The sequence below is a fragment of the Aquarana catesbeiana genome, linkage group LG02, assembly GCF_042186555.1.
Source record: "Aquarana catesbeiana isolate 2022-GZ linkage group LG02, ASM4218655v1, whole genome shotgun sequence".
Taxonomy (NCBI): Eukaryota; Metazoa; Chordata; class Amphibia; order Anura; family Ranidae; genus Aquarana; species Aquarana catesbeiana.
The window spans coordinates 203427469-203450005 of record NC_133325.1 but is presented as its reverse complement, the minus strand read 5'-3'; the positions used below and the strand labels follow the sequence as shown (position 1 = coordinate 203450005).

The 22537-nt window shown below is 41.6% G+C and overlaps 1 protein-coding gene across 3 annotated transcripts in view; it reads right to left on the bottom strand.

Moving 5' to 3' along the window:
- The window catches only part of VWA8 (von Willebrand factor A domain containing 8), a 686916-nt gene that overhangs the window by 17612 nt on the left and 646767 nt on the right, over positions 1-22537 (bottom strand). For all 3 annotated transcript variants that reach the window (XM_073614208.1, XM_073614207.1, XM_073614209.1), the window contains exons 42-43: positions 6105-6230; positions 3072-3230 (exon numbers count right to left, since the gene is read on the bottom strand). In XM_073614208.1, coding sequence (XP_073470309.1) covers positions 3072-3230; positions 6105-6230 — 285 coding nt within the window. The remainder of the gene's footprint in view (positions 1-3071; positions 3231-6104; positions 6231-22537) is intronic.

Below are 22537 nucleotides of genomic sequence, written 5' to 3'. Positions count from 1 at the left end.
ACAGCACCCCATATTGACAGAAAAACACAGAATTGTTGATATTTTTGCAGATTTATTAAAAAAGAAAAACTGAAATATCACATGGTCTTAAGTATTCAGACCCTTTGCTCAGTATTTAGTAGAAGCACCCTTTTGATCTAATACAGCCATGAGTCTTTTTGGGAAAGATGCAACAAGTTTTTCACACCTGGATTTAGGGATCCTCTGCCATTCCTCCTTGCAGATCCTCTTCAGTTCTCTCAGGTTGGATGGTAAACGTTGGTGGACAGCCATTTTTAGGTCTCTCCAGAGATGCTCAATTGGGTTTAAGTCAGGGCTCTGGCTGGGCCATTCAAAAACAGTCACAGAGTTGTTGTGAAGCCACTTGTTTGTTATTTTAGCTGTGTGCTTAGGGTCATTGTCTTGTTGGAAGGTAAACCTTCGGCCCAGCCTGAGCACTCTGGAGAAGGTTTTCGTCCAGGATATCCCTGTACTTGGTCGCATTCATCTTTTCCTCGATTGCAACCAGTCATCCTGGTTTTCTCCACACATACTGCTTAGAATTAAAGCCAAAAAGTTCTATCCTGGTCTCATCAGACCAGAGAATCTTATTTCTCACCATCTTGGAGTCCTTCAGGTGTTTTTTAGCAAACTCCATGCAGGCTTTCATGCGTCTTGCACTAAGGAGAGGCTTCCGTCGGGCCACTCTGCCATAAAGCCCCGACTGGAGGAGGCCTGCAGTGATGGTTGACTTTCCACAACTTTCTCCCATCTCCAGACTGCATCTCTGGAGCCCAGCCACAGTAATCTTTGGGTTCTTCTTTACCTCTCTCACCAAGGCTCTTCTCCCCGGATAGCTCAGTTTGGCCGGACGGCCAGCTCTAGGAATGGTTCTGGTCATCCCAAACGTCTTCCATTTAAGGATTATGGAGGCCACTGTGCTCTTAGGAACCTTAAGTGCAGCAGAAATTTTTTTTGTAACCTTGGCCAGATCTGTGCCTTGCAACAATTCTGTCTCTGAGCTCTTCAGGCAGTTCCTTTGACCTCATGATTCTCATTTGCTCTGACATGCACTGTGAGCTGTAAGGTCTTATATAGACAGGTGTGTGGCTTTCCTAATCAAGTCCAATCAGTATAATCAAACACAGCTGGACTCAAATGAAGGTGTAGAACCATCTCAAGGATGATCAGAAGAAATGGACAGCACCTGACTTAAATATATGAGTGTCACAGCAAAGAGTCTGAATACTTAGGACCATGTGATATTTCAGGTTTTCTTTTTTAAATCTGCAAAAATGACAACAATTCTGTGTTTTTCTGTCAATATGGGGTGCTGTGTGTACATTACTGAGGAAAAAAAATGAACTTAAATGATTTTAGCAAATGGCTGCAATATAACAAAGAGTGAAAAATTTAAGGGGGTCTGAATACTTTCCGTCCACACTGTATCTTCAGAAACATCACTGATTGTTAAAGTGTTTGTTATTTTTATATTAAAACAAACGAGACTGTACAAACATGTTACCTCCTCTGTTGCAGTGGATTTGCACAGAGCAGCCTGGATTCTCCTCTTCTCGGGTCCCTCTTCTGTGCTACTGGCCCCTCCCTCCTGTTGAGTGCCTCCACAGCATGAAGCTTGCTATGGGGGTACCTGAGCCGAGTCACAGCTACGTGTATCCATTCAGACACAGAGCCCCGGCCCCTCTCTCTCCTGATTGGCTAGCTGACTTTGATTGACAGCAGTGGGAGCCAATGGCGCGGCTGCAGTGTCTCAGCTAATCAAGAGGGAGAATCTCGGATGGCTGAGACACTCGTGGACATCGCTGGACAGAGAGGGACCTCAGGTAGTGTTAGGGGGGGCGCTGCACACAGAAGGCTTTTTATTTTCATGCACAGAATGCATGAAGATAAAAAACTTTCTGCCTTTACAACCCCTTTAATGTTGTGGTTGATATCATTGCATATGTCTGTGTGCAATGCTGGTTCACCCACCTTAAGGTGTCACTAAAGGATATCCTCCAAACAAACTACTCAATGGCCCTGTAATCAATTTTCATACAATGAATTTCCTGTGTTTTTCAGCCTCCTTGTAATGTCCTTCCCTGAGCTACAAAACCTCTTCCCCCCCACCTTTTTTTTTGTTTGGAGCAAGAGGTGCACATTATTTGTGGTCATGTGCACTGCTCTATGCACACTACACATCATATAGTTTTAATCCCAAGACCATCTCAGCAGCGAGTAAGTGAGAGTGGTTACATTCCTCATAAAGTGGGACCATGTAGAACCAACATAGCCACCCTCTACTAGGAAGTCGGATCACAACAGTTAAAAAAAAAAAAAAGGGGTTTGGAGATTTGGATTTTTGGGTAAAGAATTCATACCTAAAGTATAAGTTCACCTTACATAACATGTTACAAGTTAGACCCATATTTATGGTGTAACAAGTAATGATCCTCCCGCCCAGTGACAGACGGTGAGGGATCCACTCCCCGCACCTGCTGTCACAATTCAAAAACAGCGTGGCTGTGCAGGCTTCACCCACACAGCCACATCATTCATTCACAGCAAAGTGTAAATGAGTGAATTACAAGTACTGTCTGCCACTATGGCAGACATCTTTTTTTTCCTAATGTGAAGGCGCTGTTGAGAGCTCTCGTAAGTCATTGTTTCTTGCTGCTCTTCAGTAACTGTCTGCCCATATGGAAGAGTCAGCTGCAGGAGCCTGACAATGCGCCTGCAATCTGCTGATTATGGGTGAAATACTCTGCAAGCTCCTAAGAAAAAAAATAAATGCACATTTTTTTGACCTGAAAAAATATGTGCCTTATTATTTAAAAAAAAAAAAAATTAAGAATATAAAGTTACACATTTACAAAAATGACCTCGTCTCTCCTGCCAAACCCTCTTCAGGCAAAGGAGTTAAAGAAAATGTCATGTATAACCATAGATTATAGACTGTGTTTTTTTTTTATCCTAACGACAGACAAACTGAATCACATTCCTGTTTATGAATAATGCTCCTTGAAAACATCAGGTTTTCTAAGATGAGTATGCTGGAGAATCATGACTCTGTTTTTTCTCTTTGTAATTACCTTGAACTTATGCTCATAATTTTCAAATGCTTCCATTAGCATGCACGTGGCTTCCATGGAGCGCTCCAGCCTGCCATCCACCCCATTAAATCGATACATGCTGCCAGACACATCTACCAGAAGACGAAGCCTTTTTGGCTTCTGCTGAGGACTTCCAACCTGTAAAAGGAAACAGAGCATATAAGAAAAAAAAACTTAAAGTTTTTCATCTAATACTACAGATTTATATGATCATAGCAGCTTTCTTCCATTGTACACTGTAGGTTTGTTTCAATTTGATTGGTGGATGTGAAAAACCTTTTAGTACTGGCATTTTTTTTACTGTATGTAATCCATGGGTTGTTTTTTAATAACGGAGAGCGGACATTTCGTTGCAGGTTGTGGTATTGAGCCTGTGGTACTTCACAAAGTTCTCTCTGTTGTATTCTGTGACTGGAGGAGAGCCTGTCATGTGACTTTGTCAGATCGCAGTCGCTTTTATTTAAAACAACAATATGGCTGTGATAAGGTCATACCTTGCAAAAAACTTCTGATAAAGTTCTGAGTGGGTCTCCTGCCACATGATTTTGTGCAATCTTCTTTTTATGTTCCAATGTGTTTAGGTGAGAGAGGGAAGTGTTAGAAGTAGTGTCCACATTGGCCTACATTTTCACATTTTAAATTCAAGGCAGTGCTGGCAAGCAGTATACCATTATTTAAGGGGTTAAACTAGCAGGACAGCTATTTCCACAAGACAAGTGCTAGAATAGAATAAAAATAAAGGTACAGATGATTGCTTGGAACAACAATGCCAGATTGCAATCAAAGTGTGCAATCATTAAATACCCGGTGCCCAATTTGCAGACCGCATGTGGCCCCAAAGCTTCCTGTGTGCGGCCTGCCATGTCCTTTGATAAATTTGTCACCAAGAAATGCAGAGGGGTTATGGGCACTGAAATGCTATGCACCAGTGGGAGGGGGGCTTAAAAAACATTGCCGAAGACCACCAGTCAGTGGGTGGGGGGGCTTAAAGAACACAGCCACTGACTACCAGTGGGGGTTAAAACAATGCCACTGACCACTACGGTGGGGGGTGGGTAGAAAGCCAAAAAATCACTGCCACTGACCACCACTGGGGGAGGGGGAGGCCTAAAAAACACTGCTACTGACCACCAGTGGGGGGCATAAAAAACACTGCCACTGACCACCAGCAGAGCCAAATTATTATATCTATTCCACACTCCATTGATTCCAGTGTCCTCTTTTACCCAATGAATCTCTCCAAAATCATATAATGTCTTTTGTTTGGAACAATTACAAACCTAGAATCCCCAGATAGACTATGTACCCACAGACGACAAAGGGGCCTTGGTGTTCCCAATCTTCTGAAATATTATCAAGCTGCCCAAATCATACTGCTAGTATCTTTAAATGTGTGTTGTGATGCCCCCTTGTAGGTGGAACTGGAAACCATTAACATTACTCCTATAAATAGAAAATCGCTCCCCTGGATCCCTCCTGACTCTTGTCCCCTCACCTTTTGCCCCCCACTAAAACACACCGTGAAGATCTGGAATTCTGCAAAATTTTCCAGCAAAATGCTTTTGCCACAACTTCCCTTACTCCCCATCACAGGTAATCTCCCCTTTTTTTTTTTACTGGGACTCGAATCCCCAATTTCCTTTTCTTGGTGGACTTCACATACTTTTATCATGGTGTACTCTCTCATGTAGAAGGGGTTTGTCTTATGCCGGGTGACCCTCCAAAGCAGATTTAAAGCTCTCCCTTTAGAACTATTTTGGTACGTCCAACTTGGGCATTGGATTTCATCATTCCTCCGAAACAAAAATCCACTAACTACACTGACCAATTTTGAATACATCTGCCGCTACACCCCCTGGCACCCAAATTTTTTTTAGTCTATTCCCAACTCAACCGTCTACCCTCCCTGTCCACACATACTTATATAACCAGATGGTAAGAAGACTTGAGGGCCCAAAAATCAGAAAAAGCCTAACAAGATACGTGTTCTGCTATTGCAACTTGTTCTATAATGCTACCACTCTTGAGTCAGCCTATAAGGTATTTACCATTTACCTTTTAACCTCTTTCTTTCCTCCCCCTTTTATCCTTTTACCTTTTTTTTTTTTTTATAGATTCTCCCCCTCTGTTAAGATATCAGGAAAAATACTGAGAAAAACTGTATTAGGGTTTGTCGCTAAGGATGGTATTTTATAACATTAATCTGACTCTATTGTATCTTGCTGTGGACTGATATTACACTGTTTACCATCACTTTTGAATGCCCATTTTGAAGCTTCATTGTGCATGTACCAGTGATTGCAAGTTCATTGTTTCATGTCCATCTTTGCAATATGCTTCTTGCACTCAAAATACAAATTAAAAAAACAAAACAAAAAACACTTTACTGACCTGCAGTAAGACAGGTGTGGGGGGTGGAAGAGGAGGGTCATGTCCATTAAAAAAACTCTCCCACGAACCATTAGTGGGGGACAGGGGCTTAAATAGCATGGCTATTGAGCACCAAGGTTTAGGGGTTAATATCACTGCCACCAATGCTGTCGGTTTTTATCGTGGTCACTGACACCAATGGCTCCAACTTTCTCTTCAGTGTGCAGGACATTACAGTAATTGCAGTACATTGCAAAGATGCAGAAGAACCAAAGTTTCCAGGCATTACAGCTCATTCATGTTTGAATAGGCTGCCTAATTTGGTGCAAGTTACCTCACTGCACCAGGACTGTGATGTGTCAGGGGCTGCACTTGAGGCCCCCTATTTTTTTCAAGTTGACCATTGCTGGTCTAAATGCTTGGAATGGTGATGTTTTAATAGAATACAAATTAGTACAATACATGAACAAAGGCAAACCACATTATAGTTTCCTCATTTTCACTACTGATCTTCATCTATAGTTTGCCAAACATGCCTAGTAATATATCCCTGGAGCCTGGAAAGTCAGACATGGCTCCAACTTGTAGTCAGCTACACCCAAAGAATAACATTGGTGAGACATACATTGGCAGGCTACCTACTTCTGGCTCAAGCTCTCCACGCCTTTTGTAAATAGCTTTCTCTCCCGTCAGTCCATCAATGATTTTGGTATCATCCAGCTCTCCTATTGCCTGGTGTTTTAGCCACTGCCTTTCCTTACCCTTTGCCTTTAAAACAAATACAAATCAAGAAATTATGTATAAATATGGTAAAAGGTAAGATAAACAGAATATGAAAGTTGAACAGAAAAAGCATACCAAGTTATTTAGGAAAAACAATAAAATAAAATAACATAATGATATAATGTTCTAGAAAAAAGAAAGTTGCTACTAGTAGTCAGAATAAAAGTAGGAAAACCATCAAATTTCTATTTTGGATCTTTAACAAAAATCTAAATCTGAAAGATAAAGATGTTTATCTTGGGTGTGAGGTTATACAAGTGGCCATACGCTGATCACATGCAAGAGAGTTGGCGTTCCTGCACAAGAAAATTTTCATCTGAACAGTTTTTTAATTGACTATTGACTAACAACATAAACTTCTCTTCTCCCCTACACAAGCGGTATAATGAATAATAAGGTTTAAAACAGATAAATACATAACATATATTCCTTAAAATGGACCTTGTACTAAAATAACAGTTAAATTTATTTTAATTTAAAGGGTTAGTCTATCAAAAAGTTATATATTAGTAACCGATAAAAAATCATGGGCTAAGTCACCCTCTGTGCTCTTATTCTTGTTAGGCACTGCATTGTTAAGATCCATCTGTTGTGCATGGACAGACCTTTTAGGGTGTATTCACATCTGAGGGCCATGTGAACGCATGTTTTTGAGCGCATCTTTTTTGTGAAAGTTTCCGCACTACATGCATAGGCCAGCCTATTCATTTGACTGAGTTGCCCTATGTGCTTTAAAAAAGCTCATGGATCATTTTGGACATTGCCCTTTGCGTGATTTAAACTGCGTGTTATGACGCATGTCTGCTTGTTGTGTTTAGGGTGCCATTAACAATAAATAGCACTACGAATGCAGTGCATGTTTTTGTATACAATGGGTACGTGAGCATCGGAACTGGACCACGGAGCAATGGAAAAAGGTGGTCTGGTCTGATGAATTCAAAATGGTTTGAGGAACACAACAAGTTTGAAATGTTGACTTCCAAATTCTCCATATCTCAATCCAATCAAGCATGTGTGGGATGTGCTGGAAAAAAAAAAACTTTGATCCATGGAGGCCCCACCTCGCAACTTACAGGACTTAAAGGATCTGCTACTGACAGCTTGGTTCCATATACCACAGCATACCTTCAGAGGTCTAGTGGTGTCTGTGCCTGAAGGGGACAGGGCTGTTTTAGCATCTAAATGGGACGTACACAATATTAGGTTGGTAGTCAAAAAGTTTTGTCTGATTAGTGTATAGCATTTTGAATGGAGCAGTGTATTCTCAACATACCAAGTGTAAGCAGATTAAGACTGCATTGAGAAAAATGTCTTTCTGGTTTACTTTTTCACTAAAGTCATGTGAATCAAGGCGAGCAGAAATGTGTGCTGCAACCAAACTTGAAGAGCGGAGAGATTTCTGACATCACATATCACATGACATGAGCCCACCAATTCTGGGTGTGCCTACAGAACATAACAATGGTATTTTGTTTACACTACACTTTTGACAAAGCAACTACATTAAAATGTATTTTTCTATTAATTTTACAAACCTACATTTCAATAAAACTCTTTGAGCAAAAAATTCATCTTTTAAGCAACAGTGTACCAAATAAAAACAAAGCAATACTTTTTTAGTTGGGTAAATTAGTCTTATGCCGCGTACACACGATCGCACATTCCGACAGCAAAATCCATGTTTTTTTTCCGACGGGTGTTGGCTCAAACTTGTCTTGCATACACACGGTCACACAAATGTTGTCGGAAATTCAGAACGTCAGGAATGCAGTGACGTACAGCGACCTGAGAGAATTGAAGTTCAATAGCCAGTGCGGCTCTTCTGCTGGACTCCGAGCATGCGTGGAATTTTGTGCGTTGGAATTGTGTACACACGATCGGAATTTCCGACAACAGATTTTGTTGTTGGAAAATTTGAGATCCAGATCTCAAATTTTGTTTGTTGGAAATTCCGACGGAAAATGTCCGATGGAGCCTACACACGGTCGGAATTTACGACAACAAGCTCCCATCGAACATTTGTAGTCGGAAATTGTATGCGGCAATAGAGTTAATGTCAAAGGACATCTAGCAAGCAATTTCATTTTATAACATTAGCATTGTAAAAACAAAACAAACTGTCATTTTTAACAATCCAAAATAAACTTAAAAAAATCTATTTTCGGCGTGAGAGTTGCTCTGCATGTTTCGGCATGAGCAGTGCATGTTTGGGTGCCATTTGTTGTTAATGGCACCCCAAACGTTCTTCAGAAATGGGTCCTTTTCGCTTGCGTCAAAATGCCTGAAAAACATGCAAAAATGTGCTATTCAGGAATGAGCCAAAGTCGGCTCCAAAAAAGAATACAGGAACTACTTTGGTGCGATTTTGGAGCAGAGGGCAGCCTATTCAAGTGAATGGTGTTGCACCAGAAGCGTGCATAAAAATGGTCCCTAGAAAGGCAAAAAAATGTGACTCTCATGTCGTTCAGATGTGAATGGGGCCTTTATAATGTAAGTATCTCTTTCCACAACTTCCTGGATTCCCGGCATGCTTTGCAACTTCTCCTCTGCTGTTTCTAAGGACTACATATTCCATGATACCTTGCTGCCTACAAGCTGTAATTCCTGTACTGCCAGAATAACACCACACAGGGATAGGCATGAAGAAAAGCATAATTTGGCACGATGTGAAACATAATAATTTTAACATGGAACTGAAATAATAAATGTGTTTCCGTAACTGCCTAACATCACCCTCCAGAATAATACAAATTAAAAAAAATGTAAAAACAAAAAAAATCCATAATTTCCACTCCAGACAAAACTTTTTGGTAAATGTTGGAGAATTAAAGTGACACTAAATACTGTTCAAGCAGTGGTGTATCATCCATGTGTGCAGGGCACACAGGCTCTGAGGGAAGGGGAGCCCACCGTGCTCTGACCCACACTGCACCCATGGAGAAGGCAAGTCTCAGGTGCTGCAGCCATGCCTGTCACTACCAGCTGCCTTGCCCCTGTCACAGGATCCTGTGCAACTCACAGTCACACACAGATCCTGTTGCTGCATGGTAGCTTTAGGCAGCTGCCAGGGGGCTGGTTTGGCAGACTCTATTTACCAATTAGGTGACTTGTGAAGGCAATTGGTTCCACTAGATTTTAGTTAGGGGTATCAGAGTAAAGGGGCTGAATACAAATGCATGGCACACTTTTCAGATATTTATTGGTAAAAACAATTTGGAAAACCATTTATCATTTTCCTTTTACTTCACAATTATGTGCCAATTTGTGCTTGTTTATTACATAAAATCCCAATAAAATAAATTTAGGTTTTTGGTTGTAACATGACAAAATGTGGAAAATTTTAAGGGCTATGAATATTTTTTTAAGGCACAGTAAGAAGCTGCTGCCAACCCGGGATCGTGTAGAAGTGTGACATTAGCACTACACCCCCGGCATGTTTGGGATACAGACGTTATCAAGGAGTCTTCTAGTGTTGACATTCACCTCTTTTAAGTAGCCTAGCCTCATTCGCCCCATCACAGGTGCATGGTAATGCAGATATATTGCAGAGGCCAGAAATAGTCCTTCGGCCATATTTCAGTAGACCAAAAGGGAAGTACTTTAGAAAAATACATTCAAAATGAACAAAACATTAAGGAAAAAATGGGGCATGTTGCTCAATCCAACAAAACCCACAACAAGTATAAAACAATAAAAATACTGGCAATAAAGATAAATTAACAAAAAAGAATATGAAAAATAATCTGCAAAAAACTTTGTCAGAAAGCATTCAAAGCAAGGTAAGCAAAACCACTGACTATATATTTATAAAAAAATGTAAAAGAAAAAATCGATTTAAAAAAAAAAAGCTCTCTCACAGGGATTTTTGCAGATATTTTTTATATCCTTTTTTGTTAATTCACCTTTATTTTCAGCATTTTTATTGTTGTATAATTGTTGCAGGTTTTGTTGGATTGATCAACATGCCCCATTTTTTTTCTTTAAGGTTTTGTTCATTTTGAATGTATTTTTCTCAGTACTTCCCTTTTAGTCTACTCAAATATAGCTAAGAGACTATTTCCGGCCTCGGCAATGAATCTGCATTACTCTGCACCTGTGATGGGGTGAAACAGGCTAGGCTACTTAAAGATAGTGGATGTCAACACTAGAGGACCTCTTGATAATGTCCAAAATTCGTGGGGGCGGAGTTTCTACTGCCAAAGTCATGCTGCTGCACAATCAAGGGTCAGCAGTGGCTTCCTATGTGAGTGTTTTTACATTTGTACATGTCTATTTGTGATTTTACACTATTTTAATAAAACTGCTGCACTTTTGGACATCACTTTTGGCTCATGGTGACCTTTTTTTAGCCTTAGACCGCAGACTATAATTGGATACCAGGAGGCATACACATCACACAGTACAGCTTGAACCTTGAGGTACCAGCCTCTTTTGAGCTTTAAGCCTGCTTTTTCTACTTTGTTTGGAAAGCCTTGTTATTTTGATACACACATGCTGGTTTATACCACCAGCATGTGTGTCTTTTCAGCTGTATGTTGGTCATTTTTCCCTGGGTATATTCATATATTCTTTTGCTTACCAGCAAACTACAACGTTAAACCTCTGTGGTTGATGATTATATGACTCTACATTCTGGACTGGGTGGTTACCTACTTACCTTCCTAAAGTCCGGCAGCAAATTTGTCTACACAAAATATCTTATTTATCCATCTGCTCCTGAAAAAGCGGATTCTTATGCGCAACATGTAGAGCGAATATCCTGTATTTGGATCCACACTCTGACTCAAACTATTCCATGTTTATATCTTCACTTGGTTACCATCATTGGAACTTCAACCACTGTACCATTGAGTGTATCAATATAATTGTTTACTTTGGAAGTGTTGTCAAAATTTGTGTGTGGGTCATATAATAACAGTTTCATAAATTTTATATATATCTATGTATGAATAATTCTTTTTTAATATTTTTCTATAAATAAAAAACCTTAATTACTTTTATATGGTCGTGCCTTTAGTCCACTTTCCTAGTCTTTAGTCTCTATACATCTATTATCGGGACGTTGGCACACTGCTATCTGTGCATCCACAGTGTCACCCTGTGAGGATACACGTTAACTCCATAATCTTTCTCTTTTTCTGGCCTTAGTTGCAGTTTATCAGAAGGTGCCATGGAATGTGGAACACTGCACTTACAGCAGAGGGTACACTCTGCGAGTCACAGGTGGTTTTGCTGTTGTTTGCTGTTGACAGCCCTTTGTTCCAGAGAGTGTTAAATTGACAAGGAGTTGGTGACTGGTTTCATGATCACTTTGACAGGACCAAGCATATGTTATGGCGTTGGATGGTCGTTTCTACTACCCTCTTTCTTGATTCAATGTGTAGTTTTTGGGACTTTATTATGCTTTATGATGATCATTTATGGACTTTTCTAATTTTGCACATTTCTGTTGAGTGGTGCTACACATTTTTTGTTTTTATGCATAGAGCAGTGCATATGACTTCAACTAATGCACATAGCTCATTTCAAACAAACTGAAGTGAGGGAGGAAAAGAGAGGTCCAGGAGCCCACAGAAAAGAGGGAGAAAAAAGGAGGGCAAGAGAAAAAAAAAGGAATGCAGAGGAAATACAAAAAGGGCAAGAGGGAAAAAACAAAAGAGGGAAAAGGAAAAAGAGGCAAGAGGGCAAGAGAAAAAGAGGCAAGAGGGGAAAAAATATGAGGAAAAGAGGGCAAGAGGAAAAGAGGAAAAAAACAAGAGGGCAAGAGGGTATAAGAAAAAAAAAGAGAGCAAGATGAAAAAAAAGAGGACAAGAGGAAAAAAAAGAGCAAGATGAAAAAAAAAACAAAAAACAAAAGGGGGAAAAAGAAAAAAAGAGGGCAAGAGGGAAAAAAGAAAGAGGGCAAGTGGAAAAGAGGGCAAGAGAAAAAAAAGAGGGCAAGAGGAAAACCCAGAAACGCTTCAGAAAACCCACTGCTGGAAATAGATTTCATCCTAAACCCATCATTACTTCCAATCCATATTTGCAATATTTTTTTTTTTTTACATCAAAAGTTTTTATTAGAGGTAAATGCAGTTTAACAATCAAAGCCACATTGCAGTATTAATCTGGTACACGTGTACATAACATCGAATAAACATCAGGTGTACAGGCTATCTACCAGACGGGGTTGCAGCAGTTAGTCTATGTATTATGATGTTGTACTGCCCAAACTGGAGGCATGTAGGAATAAGATCTCATTTGAGGTTTTCAATTGCCTCACCCAGCTGGGTGTCTGGAACTAACTAAGTTTGTATGACATAGAACATAACAGTCAATTAGCTGAGAGTTCTTTGAGAGATTTTAATATACATGAATAGGAAAGAAATGGTAGAGGGAAGGAAAGAAAGGAGGTATAGAAATAAAAACAAAAAGGATTACCTGCGAGATGGTAATGTCTCTCTCCTTGGTCGCCGCGTTACGCTAGAGCTAGGCTAGGGGAGAGCGAGAAGCTCTTTTGCCCATTAGAGCATTAACTGTTCATCAAATGATCGTACTTTGTTGAAACCTTAAAATGGAGCCAGGGGGACCATGTCTTGTGGTATCTTTCTATGTCGTCGGAGGTTTGAGTCAGTATGTCTTCCATGTGACAGACCTCATAGACTTTCTGACGCCACTCCTTTACTGATGGAGCCTGAGTGCTCTTCCAACGGAGCGGTATCAGGGCCTTAGCGGCATTCAGAAGGTGCTTTGTTAAGGATTTTTTATATCTTTTATACGGGAAGTTGGAAATGTGAAGCAAGCAGCAGGCTGCATCTAGAGTGATTCTGGTCTCCGTGATCTGTCGTATGGTGTCCCTCACCCCGGTCCAGAAGGCCTCAAGGATCGGATACTGCCACCATATGTATAGGAGAGTACCAGTCTCTCCCCCACATCTCCAGCACCGGTCTAATACTTCTGGGAACCAAGCTTTGAGTTTATGGGGTGTGGCATACAAATGTGTCAAGAGCTTGTACGCCGTCTCCTGCAATTTGGTACTGATAGAGCATTTATGTGCTAATGTACAAGCCGTCAGCCACTGGTTGTCTGTAATATCTCTCTGCAGGGCCCTAGACCACTCTTTCCTAAATCTGTTCTCGGTTGTTGTTTTAGAATATTGTAGCCATGTGTATGTGACAGATGTTGTTTTGACAAAGTCATCGCCCCTGTGACACGCTGTCTCCAGTCGAGTCATTGGCCTTTGGAAGTAGGATTGTTTAGCCTTATCAGTGACATAGCTGCAGATTTGGACGTATGACCAGCGAGGCAAATGAGGAAGTTTGTTGTCATCTTTCAGCACAGAGTAGTCTTTAACTCTGTCATTTCTGAGCCAATCCCCTGCAGTAAGTTGTTTCTGTGGGTCTTGAGAATGAAAGGCCCTACCCACTAATCCCGGGGCAAAATCTGGGTTGTTTTGCAATGGAGTTAGTGGGCTGAGTTGTGACGTTAAATCAAACTTCTTAATCACCGTCTGGAAGACGTCCATAGTGGTCCCAATCAGTGGGTGTCTTTTTATAGAATGATGTTGGCTTCTCCAAGGAATCCATGGGGAAAACCTGAGTGTGCCAAGGATCCAGTTTGACCCAATCTTTGGACTTCCCATGGCAGTGCCAGTCAATCACTCTTGTGAGATGAGAGGCCAGGTAATAGTTTTGGAAATGTGGTAATCCCATACCGCCCCGCTCCTTGGGCCTAGTTAGGAGTGCAAATTTAATTCTGGGTCGTTTGTGACCCCAAAGGAATCGTAGGAGAAGAGACTGTAGTTGTTTGAAGAAGTTCTGTGGGATTTTGACAGGTAGTGACCTCAGAAGGTACAATAGTCAGGGGAGGATAGTCATTTGAGAATGGCGGCTCTTCCGAACCATGAGAAGTATTTGGAGTTCCAATTCTGTAAATCTGTGGCAATGTTTCGCAGCATGTGTGGAAATTTTTTTTCCTACATTGTCGCCAGTCTCGGGGATAGCAAAACTCCAAGATACTTGAGAGTGCCAGCGAAATGGGCAATTCTCCTGAGTTCTGGTAAGTGTGTCTGCTGTCAGTGTGACATTCATTGCCTCAGATTTGGTGTAATTGATTTTGCGGTTAGAAATGTAACCATAGTGTGTGAATTCTTTCATTAAATTTGGAATTGTGGTATGTGGTTTGGTTAGGAAAAACAAGAGGTCGTCGGCATATGCTGCTACACTCTATTGGCCACTTCAAAACCTGAAATGGATTGGTCTTTGTTAACCCGTCTAATAAATGGCTCTAGTGATAAGATGAACAGTAACAGTGACAGGGGGCATCCCTGCCTGGAGATCAGAATCTTGTTTGACAAAATGTCATTTACTTTTATTTTGGCGGATGGGTTTTGATATAGGGCTGTAATCCAGGTCATCATATGCGTGCCCAGTCCAACATGGCGGCAGACTGCCAGCATGTAGTCCCAGGAGACCCTATCAAAGGCCTTCTCTGCATCCGTGGACAGGAGAAGGCCTTCAAGACCCTGAGAGTGTGCCGCATGCGTCAAGAGCAAGGCCTTGATGATGTTATCTCTGGCCTCTCTACCCGGCATAAACCCCACCTGGTCTGGGCCAATTAAGGAGGGGAGGAGAGGCTTTAGCCTGTTAGCTATGATTTTGGATAGTAGCTTGAGGTCTAGATTTAGTAGCGAGATGGGTCTGTAACTTGAGCACTCCGTGGGGTCCTTATCTGCTTTGGGTATCACTGTTATATGAGCTGAGAGAAAGTCAGGAGGGACCTGTCCAGGCATAGAGAGGGAGTTCAGGGCCTTGGTCAAGGGTGCTGATAGAATGTCGCTAAATGTTTTATAGTAGGCAGATGTATAACCAACCGGACCTGGACTCTTTCCTGACTTAAGTCCCTTAATTGCCCTCTGAATCTCTGTAAGTGATATCTGATCTTCTAAAGGGATCGTCTCAGCATCCTCCAACTGTGGGAGACCGCTGTCAGTCAGATAGTCCTGTATGGCCTGCATTCTATCAGTTGGTATTGTAGAGGGTCTGTGTTGGCATGTTAGATTATAGAGTTTGGAGTAATATTGATGGAACTGGGTCGCTATGGCTTCTGATGTGACTTCTAGTGTCCCGTCTTGTGTCCTGATACCCGCTATGACATTGGTGGAGTTAGCCTCTCTTAGAGCCCTGGCCAAAAGCCTACCCGTCTTGTCTCCTGACTCATAGTAGACTTTTTAAAAAAAAAATAGCGATCTCTTCGTTTTGGTCTCGAACAATTGTTGTAATGTTTTCCTGGTGTCTAACATTTCCCTAGCAGTCTGAGCAGCCAGGGATTGTTTGTGTGAGGTTTCTAGTCTACGTATTTTGGTCAGTCAAGTCACAAATTTTTCTTGCCTTTTTTTTGCGTTGGGCACCCATCTTAAATCCCCCCCATATTGTGCATTTATGTGCTTCCCAAATCATCGGATCCATGTCAGGTGTGTTGTTGGTTATGAAAAAGTCAGATATAGCTGTCCGGATACGGGGGAGTAGTTCAGGGTCTGTCAGCAGAGAGGTGTTCAATCTCCACGTGTTTGGCCTGGGCAGTGAGGAGTATAAATCCACCCCCAGAGAAATGGGCGCATGGTCTGAAATCGACTGAATGCCTATGTGGGCCTCTGTCACCGTCTGCAAGTCTCTTTGAGAAATGTAAAGATGGTCGATACGTGAGTATTGATCATGGGGAATGGAGTGGTATGTGAAATCTCGAGTTTTTGGATGGAGAAATCGCCATGCATCCACCAACTGTAGTGAATTTAAAATTTGTTTGATTTTTTTTGAGTGCTCTGTATGTGATGCATGACTTTCCAGTGGAGGAGTCTGCTGTGGGGTTTAGGGGGACATTGAAGTCACCTCCCATGATCAGGAGCCCCGATGTAAAGCCCTTGAGCTCCCGAATGACCTTTTGGCAAAAGGTGACCTGAGACGAATTGGGAAAGTACACGTTATTGTCCTGTTTCTATAAGTCCCCTTAATGAAGATGTAGCGAACCTCTGGGTCTGCCAACCTGTCAGTAAGGGTAAACGGGGTATCTTTACTAATTAGAATTGTCACCCCTTTAGTTTTTGCAATGTCATTAGTTGCATGGTAGGCTGCAGTGAAGAATGCGTTAGTAAGTTTAGGAATTTGGTTGGTCCTAAAGTGTGTTTCCTGTAAGAAAATGAATTGAGGCCTACCTTTCTTCAGCTCCCTGAGAAGGGAAACACGTTTCTCAGGAAATTTCAATCCCCTGATATTGTGAGAGATCACCAGGGGTGTCCTCCCAAGTGACGAGAACGCCATCTCTAGAGTTCGGTGGTGGGAGGATGTTTCAATCTAGCTCTGCGAAACCAAACCACAGTTACTCAGTGTTTAAGGTACTTTTCAGCAGACCAAGGAGAGAGATCGCAGGAGAGGTACAGATAAAAGAAAGGAAGAAAAGAAGAAGAAAAGAAGAAGTAAGAACAGGAAAAATAGGATTCAAGAATAGAGAGCGAATCATATATAACCGGAGTAACTATGCAAGAAGACAAACTTTAGATAGTAATTAACCTTCTCTAAAGCGTATAGTTAGTGCACCTGGGTCGTGAAATCTCCGGCCCAGATACACTTTGTGGGTACGTGGGTAGGTCACCACCGGGGTGGCACAGTCACAACTATTGGTACCGTGGTGAAGATCTAGACTTGACCACGGTGCTATTATAAAAACAAAAAGAAAAACACCAAAAATGTGAACGAGGAGGTGTATACCAAAAAAAAAAAGGAAAAAAGAACGACACAGCCTGAAAATATAGGCCAAATATAAACTAATGTCATTGAGGATCAACCCTGTGGAGGGAGTAAAAAATGTGTCTCTGGAAGTCTATAATCCTCCCTGAAGTCTGTGTGAGACGTACCTTGTTCCCGCTGGGAGCATCCACATGTACTGTTTCATCACATAAGTTCCAAGATTCCCCAGAGCACAACATAAGGGGTACCAGGGTACAACTATATGTATTCACCAGATACAGTTCCTAGAAGCGGTGTCACCCATTAAACTGATCGCGACACAAGCAATGTATCGGCCCACTTTCGTTGCAACCAATGTCAATGTTGTCAGGGCGAAAGTTTTGCTCAGTCTGGGTTATTCTTGCGCGTAGTGGTCAAGTATAAGTCCTCTGGTGGTGTTAGGCTGTTGGTGTTATACCTAGAGGGGGATAAGTTGCGGATAGCAAGTTCCAAGTCCAATTGTGGATGCTGCTGGTAGCTGATGCATTAGACTTCAGGGTTATAGGCGTAATGTTTTACTCCGCTGTTTGGGACCCGTGAGGGGTTTGTCGTCCATTCGGGGTTCCTGAGTTTTGTCCGCCGCCGCGGCCATGTTGCATCCGTTTGGGGAGCTGCTTCTCTGGCATGGAGGGTGGCGAGGTGTGGGAGCTTCTGGTAATTGGCGGCAGAGCAAATTCTTGGTGCCATTCAGGCAATTCTACTCTATCCACACCTAGGCGATCACAGAAATCTGGTAAGTCAGATGGCGAGCGCAGTATATGTTGTTTCCCTGCCAGCGTTACCACCAAAGCAAAAGGGAAGCGCCACGTGTAACGTATGTCATGCTCCCTGAGTTTGTCCAGGAGGGGGCGCAATGCTCTGCGTTTTTTTAGAGTGATTTGGGAGAGGTCCTGGAAGAGCATGATATGTTCACCATTAAAGACAATATGGCCATTTCTGCGTGCCTTTCTCATGATGTCTTCTTTAAGTGGATAACTCTGAAGGCAGCAAATAATGTCCCGGGGGGGGGGGGGGCCATGTCCGGGCCTCTAGCTCTAAGGGCTCTGTGGGCTCTCACAAATTCTATATCCGTATCTTCCTGTCTTTCCAGCAGGGAATAGACATGTGCACACTGAAATATTTCGTTTCGGAATTTCGTTTTCGTCCAAAAAATAAATTTATTTAGTTACTCCCGAAATTCGTTTTTATTTATTTAGTTTTTCGTTAAAAACTGCATTCGTCCGAAAATCCAAATTAAGGTTGAATCTGTCATTGAAGGCTTATGGTGTCTGTTGAATGTTCAAAGAAGAATCGACGGAGCAGCTAAACTGTACGGCGCCGTATAGTTTACCTGCTCCTTCGAATCTTCTTAGAACTTTCAACAGACACCATAAGCCAAACTATGTGTGTACTTAGTTCTAGCTATTTTACTGTTCCTCCTCTTTGGTTACAATCAGCCAATAACATTCATCATCATCCTTATTTTTATTTATCTTTTCTCCCCTACGTCGAATCTTTTCTCCCCTACGTCGAATCTTTTCCCTCTATGTAGAATAATCTTGGACTAATAGAGTTAAGGTTAGGCACAATCGACCACAGGTTTGATGGACACAGATTGTTATTGTCATCATCATGTCAAATCTCCTATCTATATCGAACTGTTGTAGCAACGAAAATGAAAATAAAGCATTTGTTTATGTCGGATCTTTCGTTTTTCGGATTCTGCACTTTCGTTATCATTTGTTAAAACGATAACGAAAATACCTGAAATTCGGACGAAAAAGAATGCACATGTCTACTCTGTAGTGCAGGAATGATCTGATCCGATACCACCGTCTCAGGGATCCCCCTCACCCTGATATTGTTCCTCCTCCCTCGGTTGTCTAAGTCCTCTAAGTGCCTGTTCATTTCTATGAACTGTGAGGCATGCGAGTCTGTGACCTTCTCCAATCTGTTCAGCGCTCTGTCCCTGTGCCTGCCTGTGGCTTCTATGGTCACCATCTTGTCAGACAGTACTAAGAGGTTTGACTTCAAGTTTGTGATGGCGCTGAAAATGTTGATTTTATGTCGGCAGTGAATCCAGACATGTCCGCATATGTGAGGGGTTTGTTGGAGCGATTGCGTCCCCTACCTGGTTCCTCAGCTGCCGATTGCGAGTCCTCGCTGAAGTCCTCCTCGTCCTGCAGGGCCCGCGCCATCTTGGGGCCTGTTCCACTACCTCGCTATGCCGGCTGTGCTTTGAGCAGTTCGGTGATGCTCCTGGCGGCGGAGGAGCTGCGGAGTTAAGGCGGGATCTGGAGTGGGGTGTCTGAAGGGTCAGTTTACCCATCTCCGGGTCTGCGCTTGCGGGTTGTCCGGCTGCAGGCTGTGTCGTTCCCGGAGCTCCTCCAGAACACGTCCATCTCGGTCGCTTGCCAAGCCACGCCCCTGATATTTGCAATATTTGCGACTCCTTTGCAATTGTAATGGAGAAGAAAAGTTTAAAACTGCAGCCAATGACTTGAGAAACTGTTTATTAGAACGAGGATACTCCAAAACATGCCTGCATAAGGCTTACAACAAGGCTATACATCATTCCCATACTGATCTATTATTTAAGAACGAGAAAAGATCAGTCTGTGAACAACCGCTTAGAATTACGACAACTTTTAATAATCAGAATTTACCAGTGAGAAAATGTATGAAAAAATATTGGCTCCTGCTAACATCTGCAGATCCTCAGATTACATAAAGACAAGCACCCTCACTTAGGCTCAGTTCACATTTATGCGGTACAGGAAATGCAGCGAATCCTGAGCGTTTTCTGCACTGAACTGAAATCGGACTCCATTCATGTGATCTGCAACTGGTGGGAACATTTGATGTAATTGCTCTTTTTGGGTAATCACAATATCTTACCTGTTTTTATTATTCATTAGAGTAATTGGACAACATTAAATAGTTTTTTGGTTTTATAGTTTTCACTGCTTCTTTGTTGTGTTTATTATTCGTTGTACAGAGTGGATGCAGGTCCCTTTAAGGATTTCCTTGAAGGATGCCCAACATGTCCAGCCCCCACCCTACGGACGTTGGTCTATGGGAGTGGGGATCTGTTTTTTGCCATCTGTTTCCCATGTATAGTGGCCTCAGTCAACCTGGGATGATTTCACAATTTTGTATGATGCAGGTTGGTCTTTTGGCATGCTGGTGCTCTTCCATCATTTATGATGGCTGCAGTCCTACCGTTCGGCACTTCAGGGATTGGCACATGCCATGCTGGAAGTGACGCCAGTCATCCTCCGGTGCTCCCGGAAGTTACCTGGGCTGCTCTGCGAGTGCCGATGGCCGGGTCTGGACGCACAAGCGGTAGATGCAGTAGGGAGGCTCCTTTTTTGTTCCTCCCTTTGCCCAGCTGCTTTATTTAAGTTATTGAGTGCTGTGGCGGGGATTACCGCTGGAGTCTGATTGGCGTTCTAGCACCAGCTGACTGGTTGGGGTCACTCGATATAGAAGCTGCCTTGTCTCTCATAGCCATTGCTGTGTGTACTGGGCTGTGGTGGTCCCATCTTCATGTTTTCAGCATTCATCTTTATCAGGTAGATGGCTTGGTCAATATATGTATACATATAGAAACCACATTTTTATTTATTTATTTTGTTCTTTTCTTTTTGTTGAGGACTTCACAAGCCCTACCTGTGGTAGCTTTCCTTCTGTGTATACTAGATGAGCCTGTTTGGGAGTTAATACTCATTTATATCATGTAGATTGAGTTGTATCTTGACTCCATATTGATATGATTTTATTTTTTGTTAGGCAATTATTCCCTCCTTGATTTGAGGGTGCGGCTGGGCTTAGCATCTCTTGCATTACACCAGGCCTGCATTCTAGGGTTTTCCTTGGATTTGCATCCTCTGTGTGCATCACTGAACTTTTTGTAAGTTATTGTAACACTTAGTCGATTTGCAATTGCTTTTCTCCCTTTCTCCCTTTATAATGTTTTTTGTGAATGTTGCTGGTATTTAAATATATATTTGTATTTCAGACTGTACTATTTTCCTCCTGATGAAGACTCTATATGAGCTGAAATGCATTCAGATTCTTTTACATACCAATAATGAAGACATCTTTTATATGATGAAATGTATACATGCTATATAAACCTTTAATGTATTTGATTGCAATATTTTATATTGTGTTAATTGTATTGAATAAAAAGATATTTTTATAATTTTCAATTTTTTTTCTCGATAGCTATATAAAGTTTCACTCCATGTTTGTATATGAAATTTAATTAGGGACGAGGTACAATCTTTACTAATGGTGAGGTGAAAGCAATAAGATTACAGACCGAAAGGTTTGCTTTACAATAGCACAACATTGTAATGACTTTAAAATGAGCTAAGGGGTCTTGGCTGAAAACGTGAAGTGCAGAGAAAAAGGAGCACTATATACTTCCCATTAGGATAATTATTTACATTTAACTACCTGATCAGTTTATCCTTTTGGTGCTCTTTTTCTTCAACAATTATTGTAAACACTGAGGCATGATATGAAACCATAGTATGCGACACAGTGTTTCATAACAGTGATCCTGACTAGCTGCTTTATCAATAGGGATGCCATTTTACAAGTTGCCAATAAACCCTTTAGAGCTCACAAAAAAGGATCCTACTTTGGTTTCCAATACAGTATACGAGATGAAGGCAATCTTTGTAAATTCCCTTTTCCGATTAATTTAAGACATATAGTTAGGCCATTACATATTTCCCCACAGATATGGAAATGTTAGATAAAGAGTGATATAGTAATACGTAAACAAGTCCGATTGTATTTTGTTTACTGTATTCGATGTAAGGTAATCTGTAATACTGGACAAATTCTCTATTCAGTAGAAGGATAAAACTTCCACAAAGATCAGTAAACAGGTTAACCTTGTCACTCAAGAGGTAACAAAAGATAAAAGTATCATTGGTGTATATATAAGTTTGACCAATTGCAGTATTGTCGGTCAATCTGGCTCAGATATTTGTGTAAAAATCTGAACGGCTAATATTTATTTTAATGTTTCTCGATGGTAAACTTTGTGCCCCTTATTTGAGTTTACATTTCACAATGCCATGCTAAATTCCTGAAGAGCTTTACAAATGAATGAATACATGTACTTCCTATAGAAGGTACAGGCTCTTTGTTTGGCTTCTTGATTATCAGCTGGTGTTCTGGTCTCCACAGAATGAGAGCTGCATTTATGGAGAGCTGGCTGGTTGCCTTTTCATAGACATGATACAATCTTGCTGCAGTTAGCATCTTCGTGCTGCTCGCTGGCTCAGAGGTGAACAAATTATTACTTGAAAAGCATGTCTTGGAAGTGACATCATGCTACGCTGGGTATGAGCCGCTCATGTGCCCCACTTACAAAGAGGTGCTGAAGCCCTTTGAACTATGGCACTAAGGAGTAATGAAAAGAGACAAGATCCCCTTGTGAATTGATCTCCAACTAAGTAAATGGAGGTTCTCATTAAAGCATGTTAAAAATACAAGAAACTAAAGAACGAAGTGGAAATTCATTATTAAACC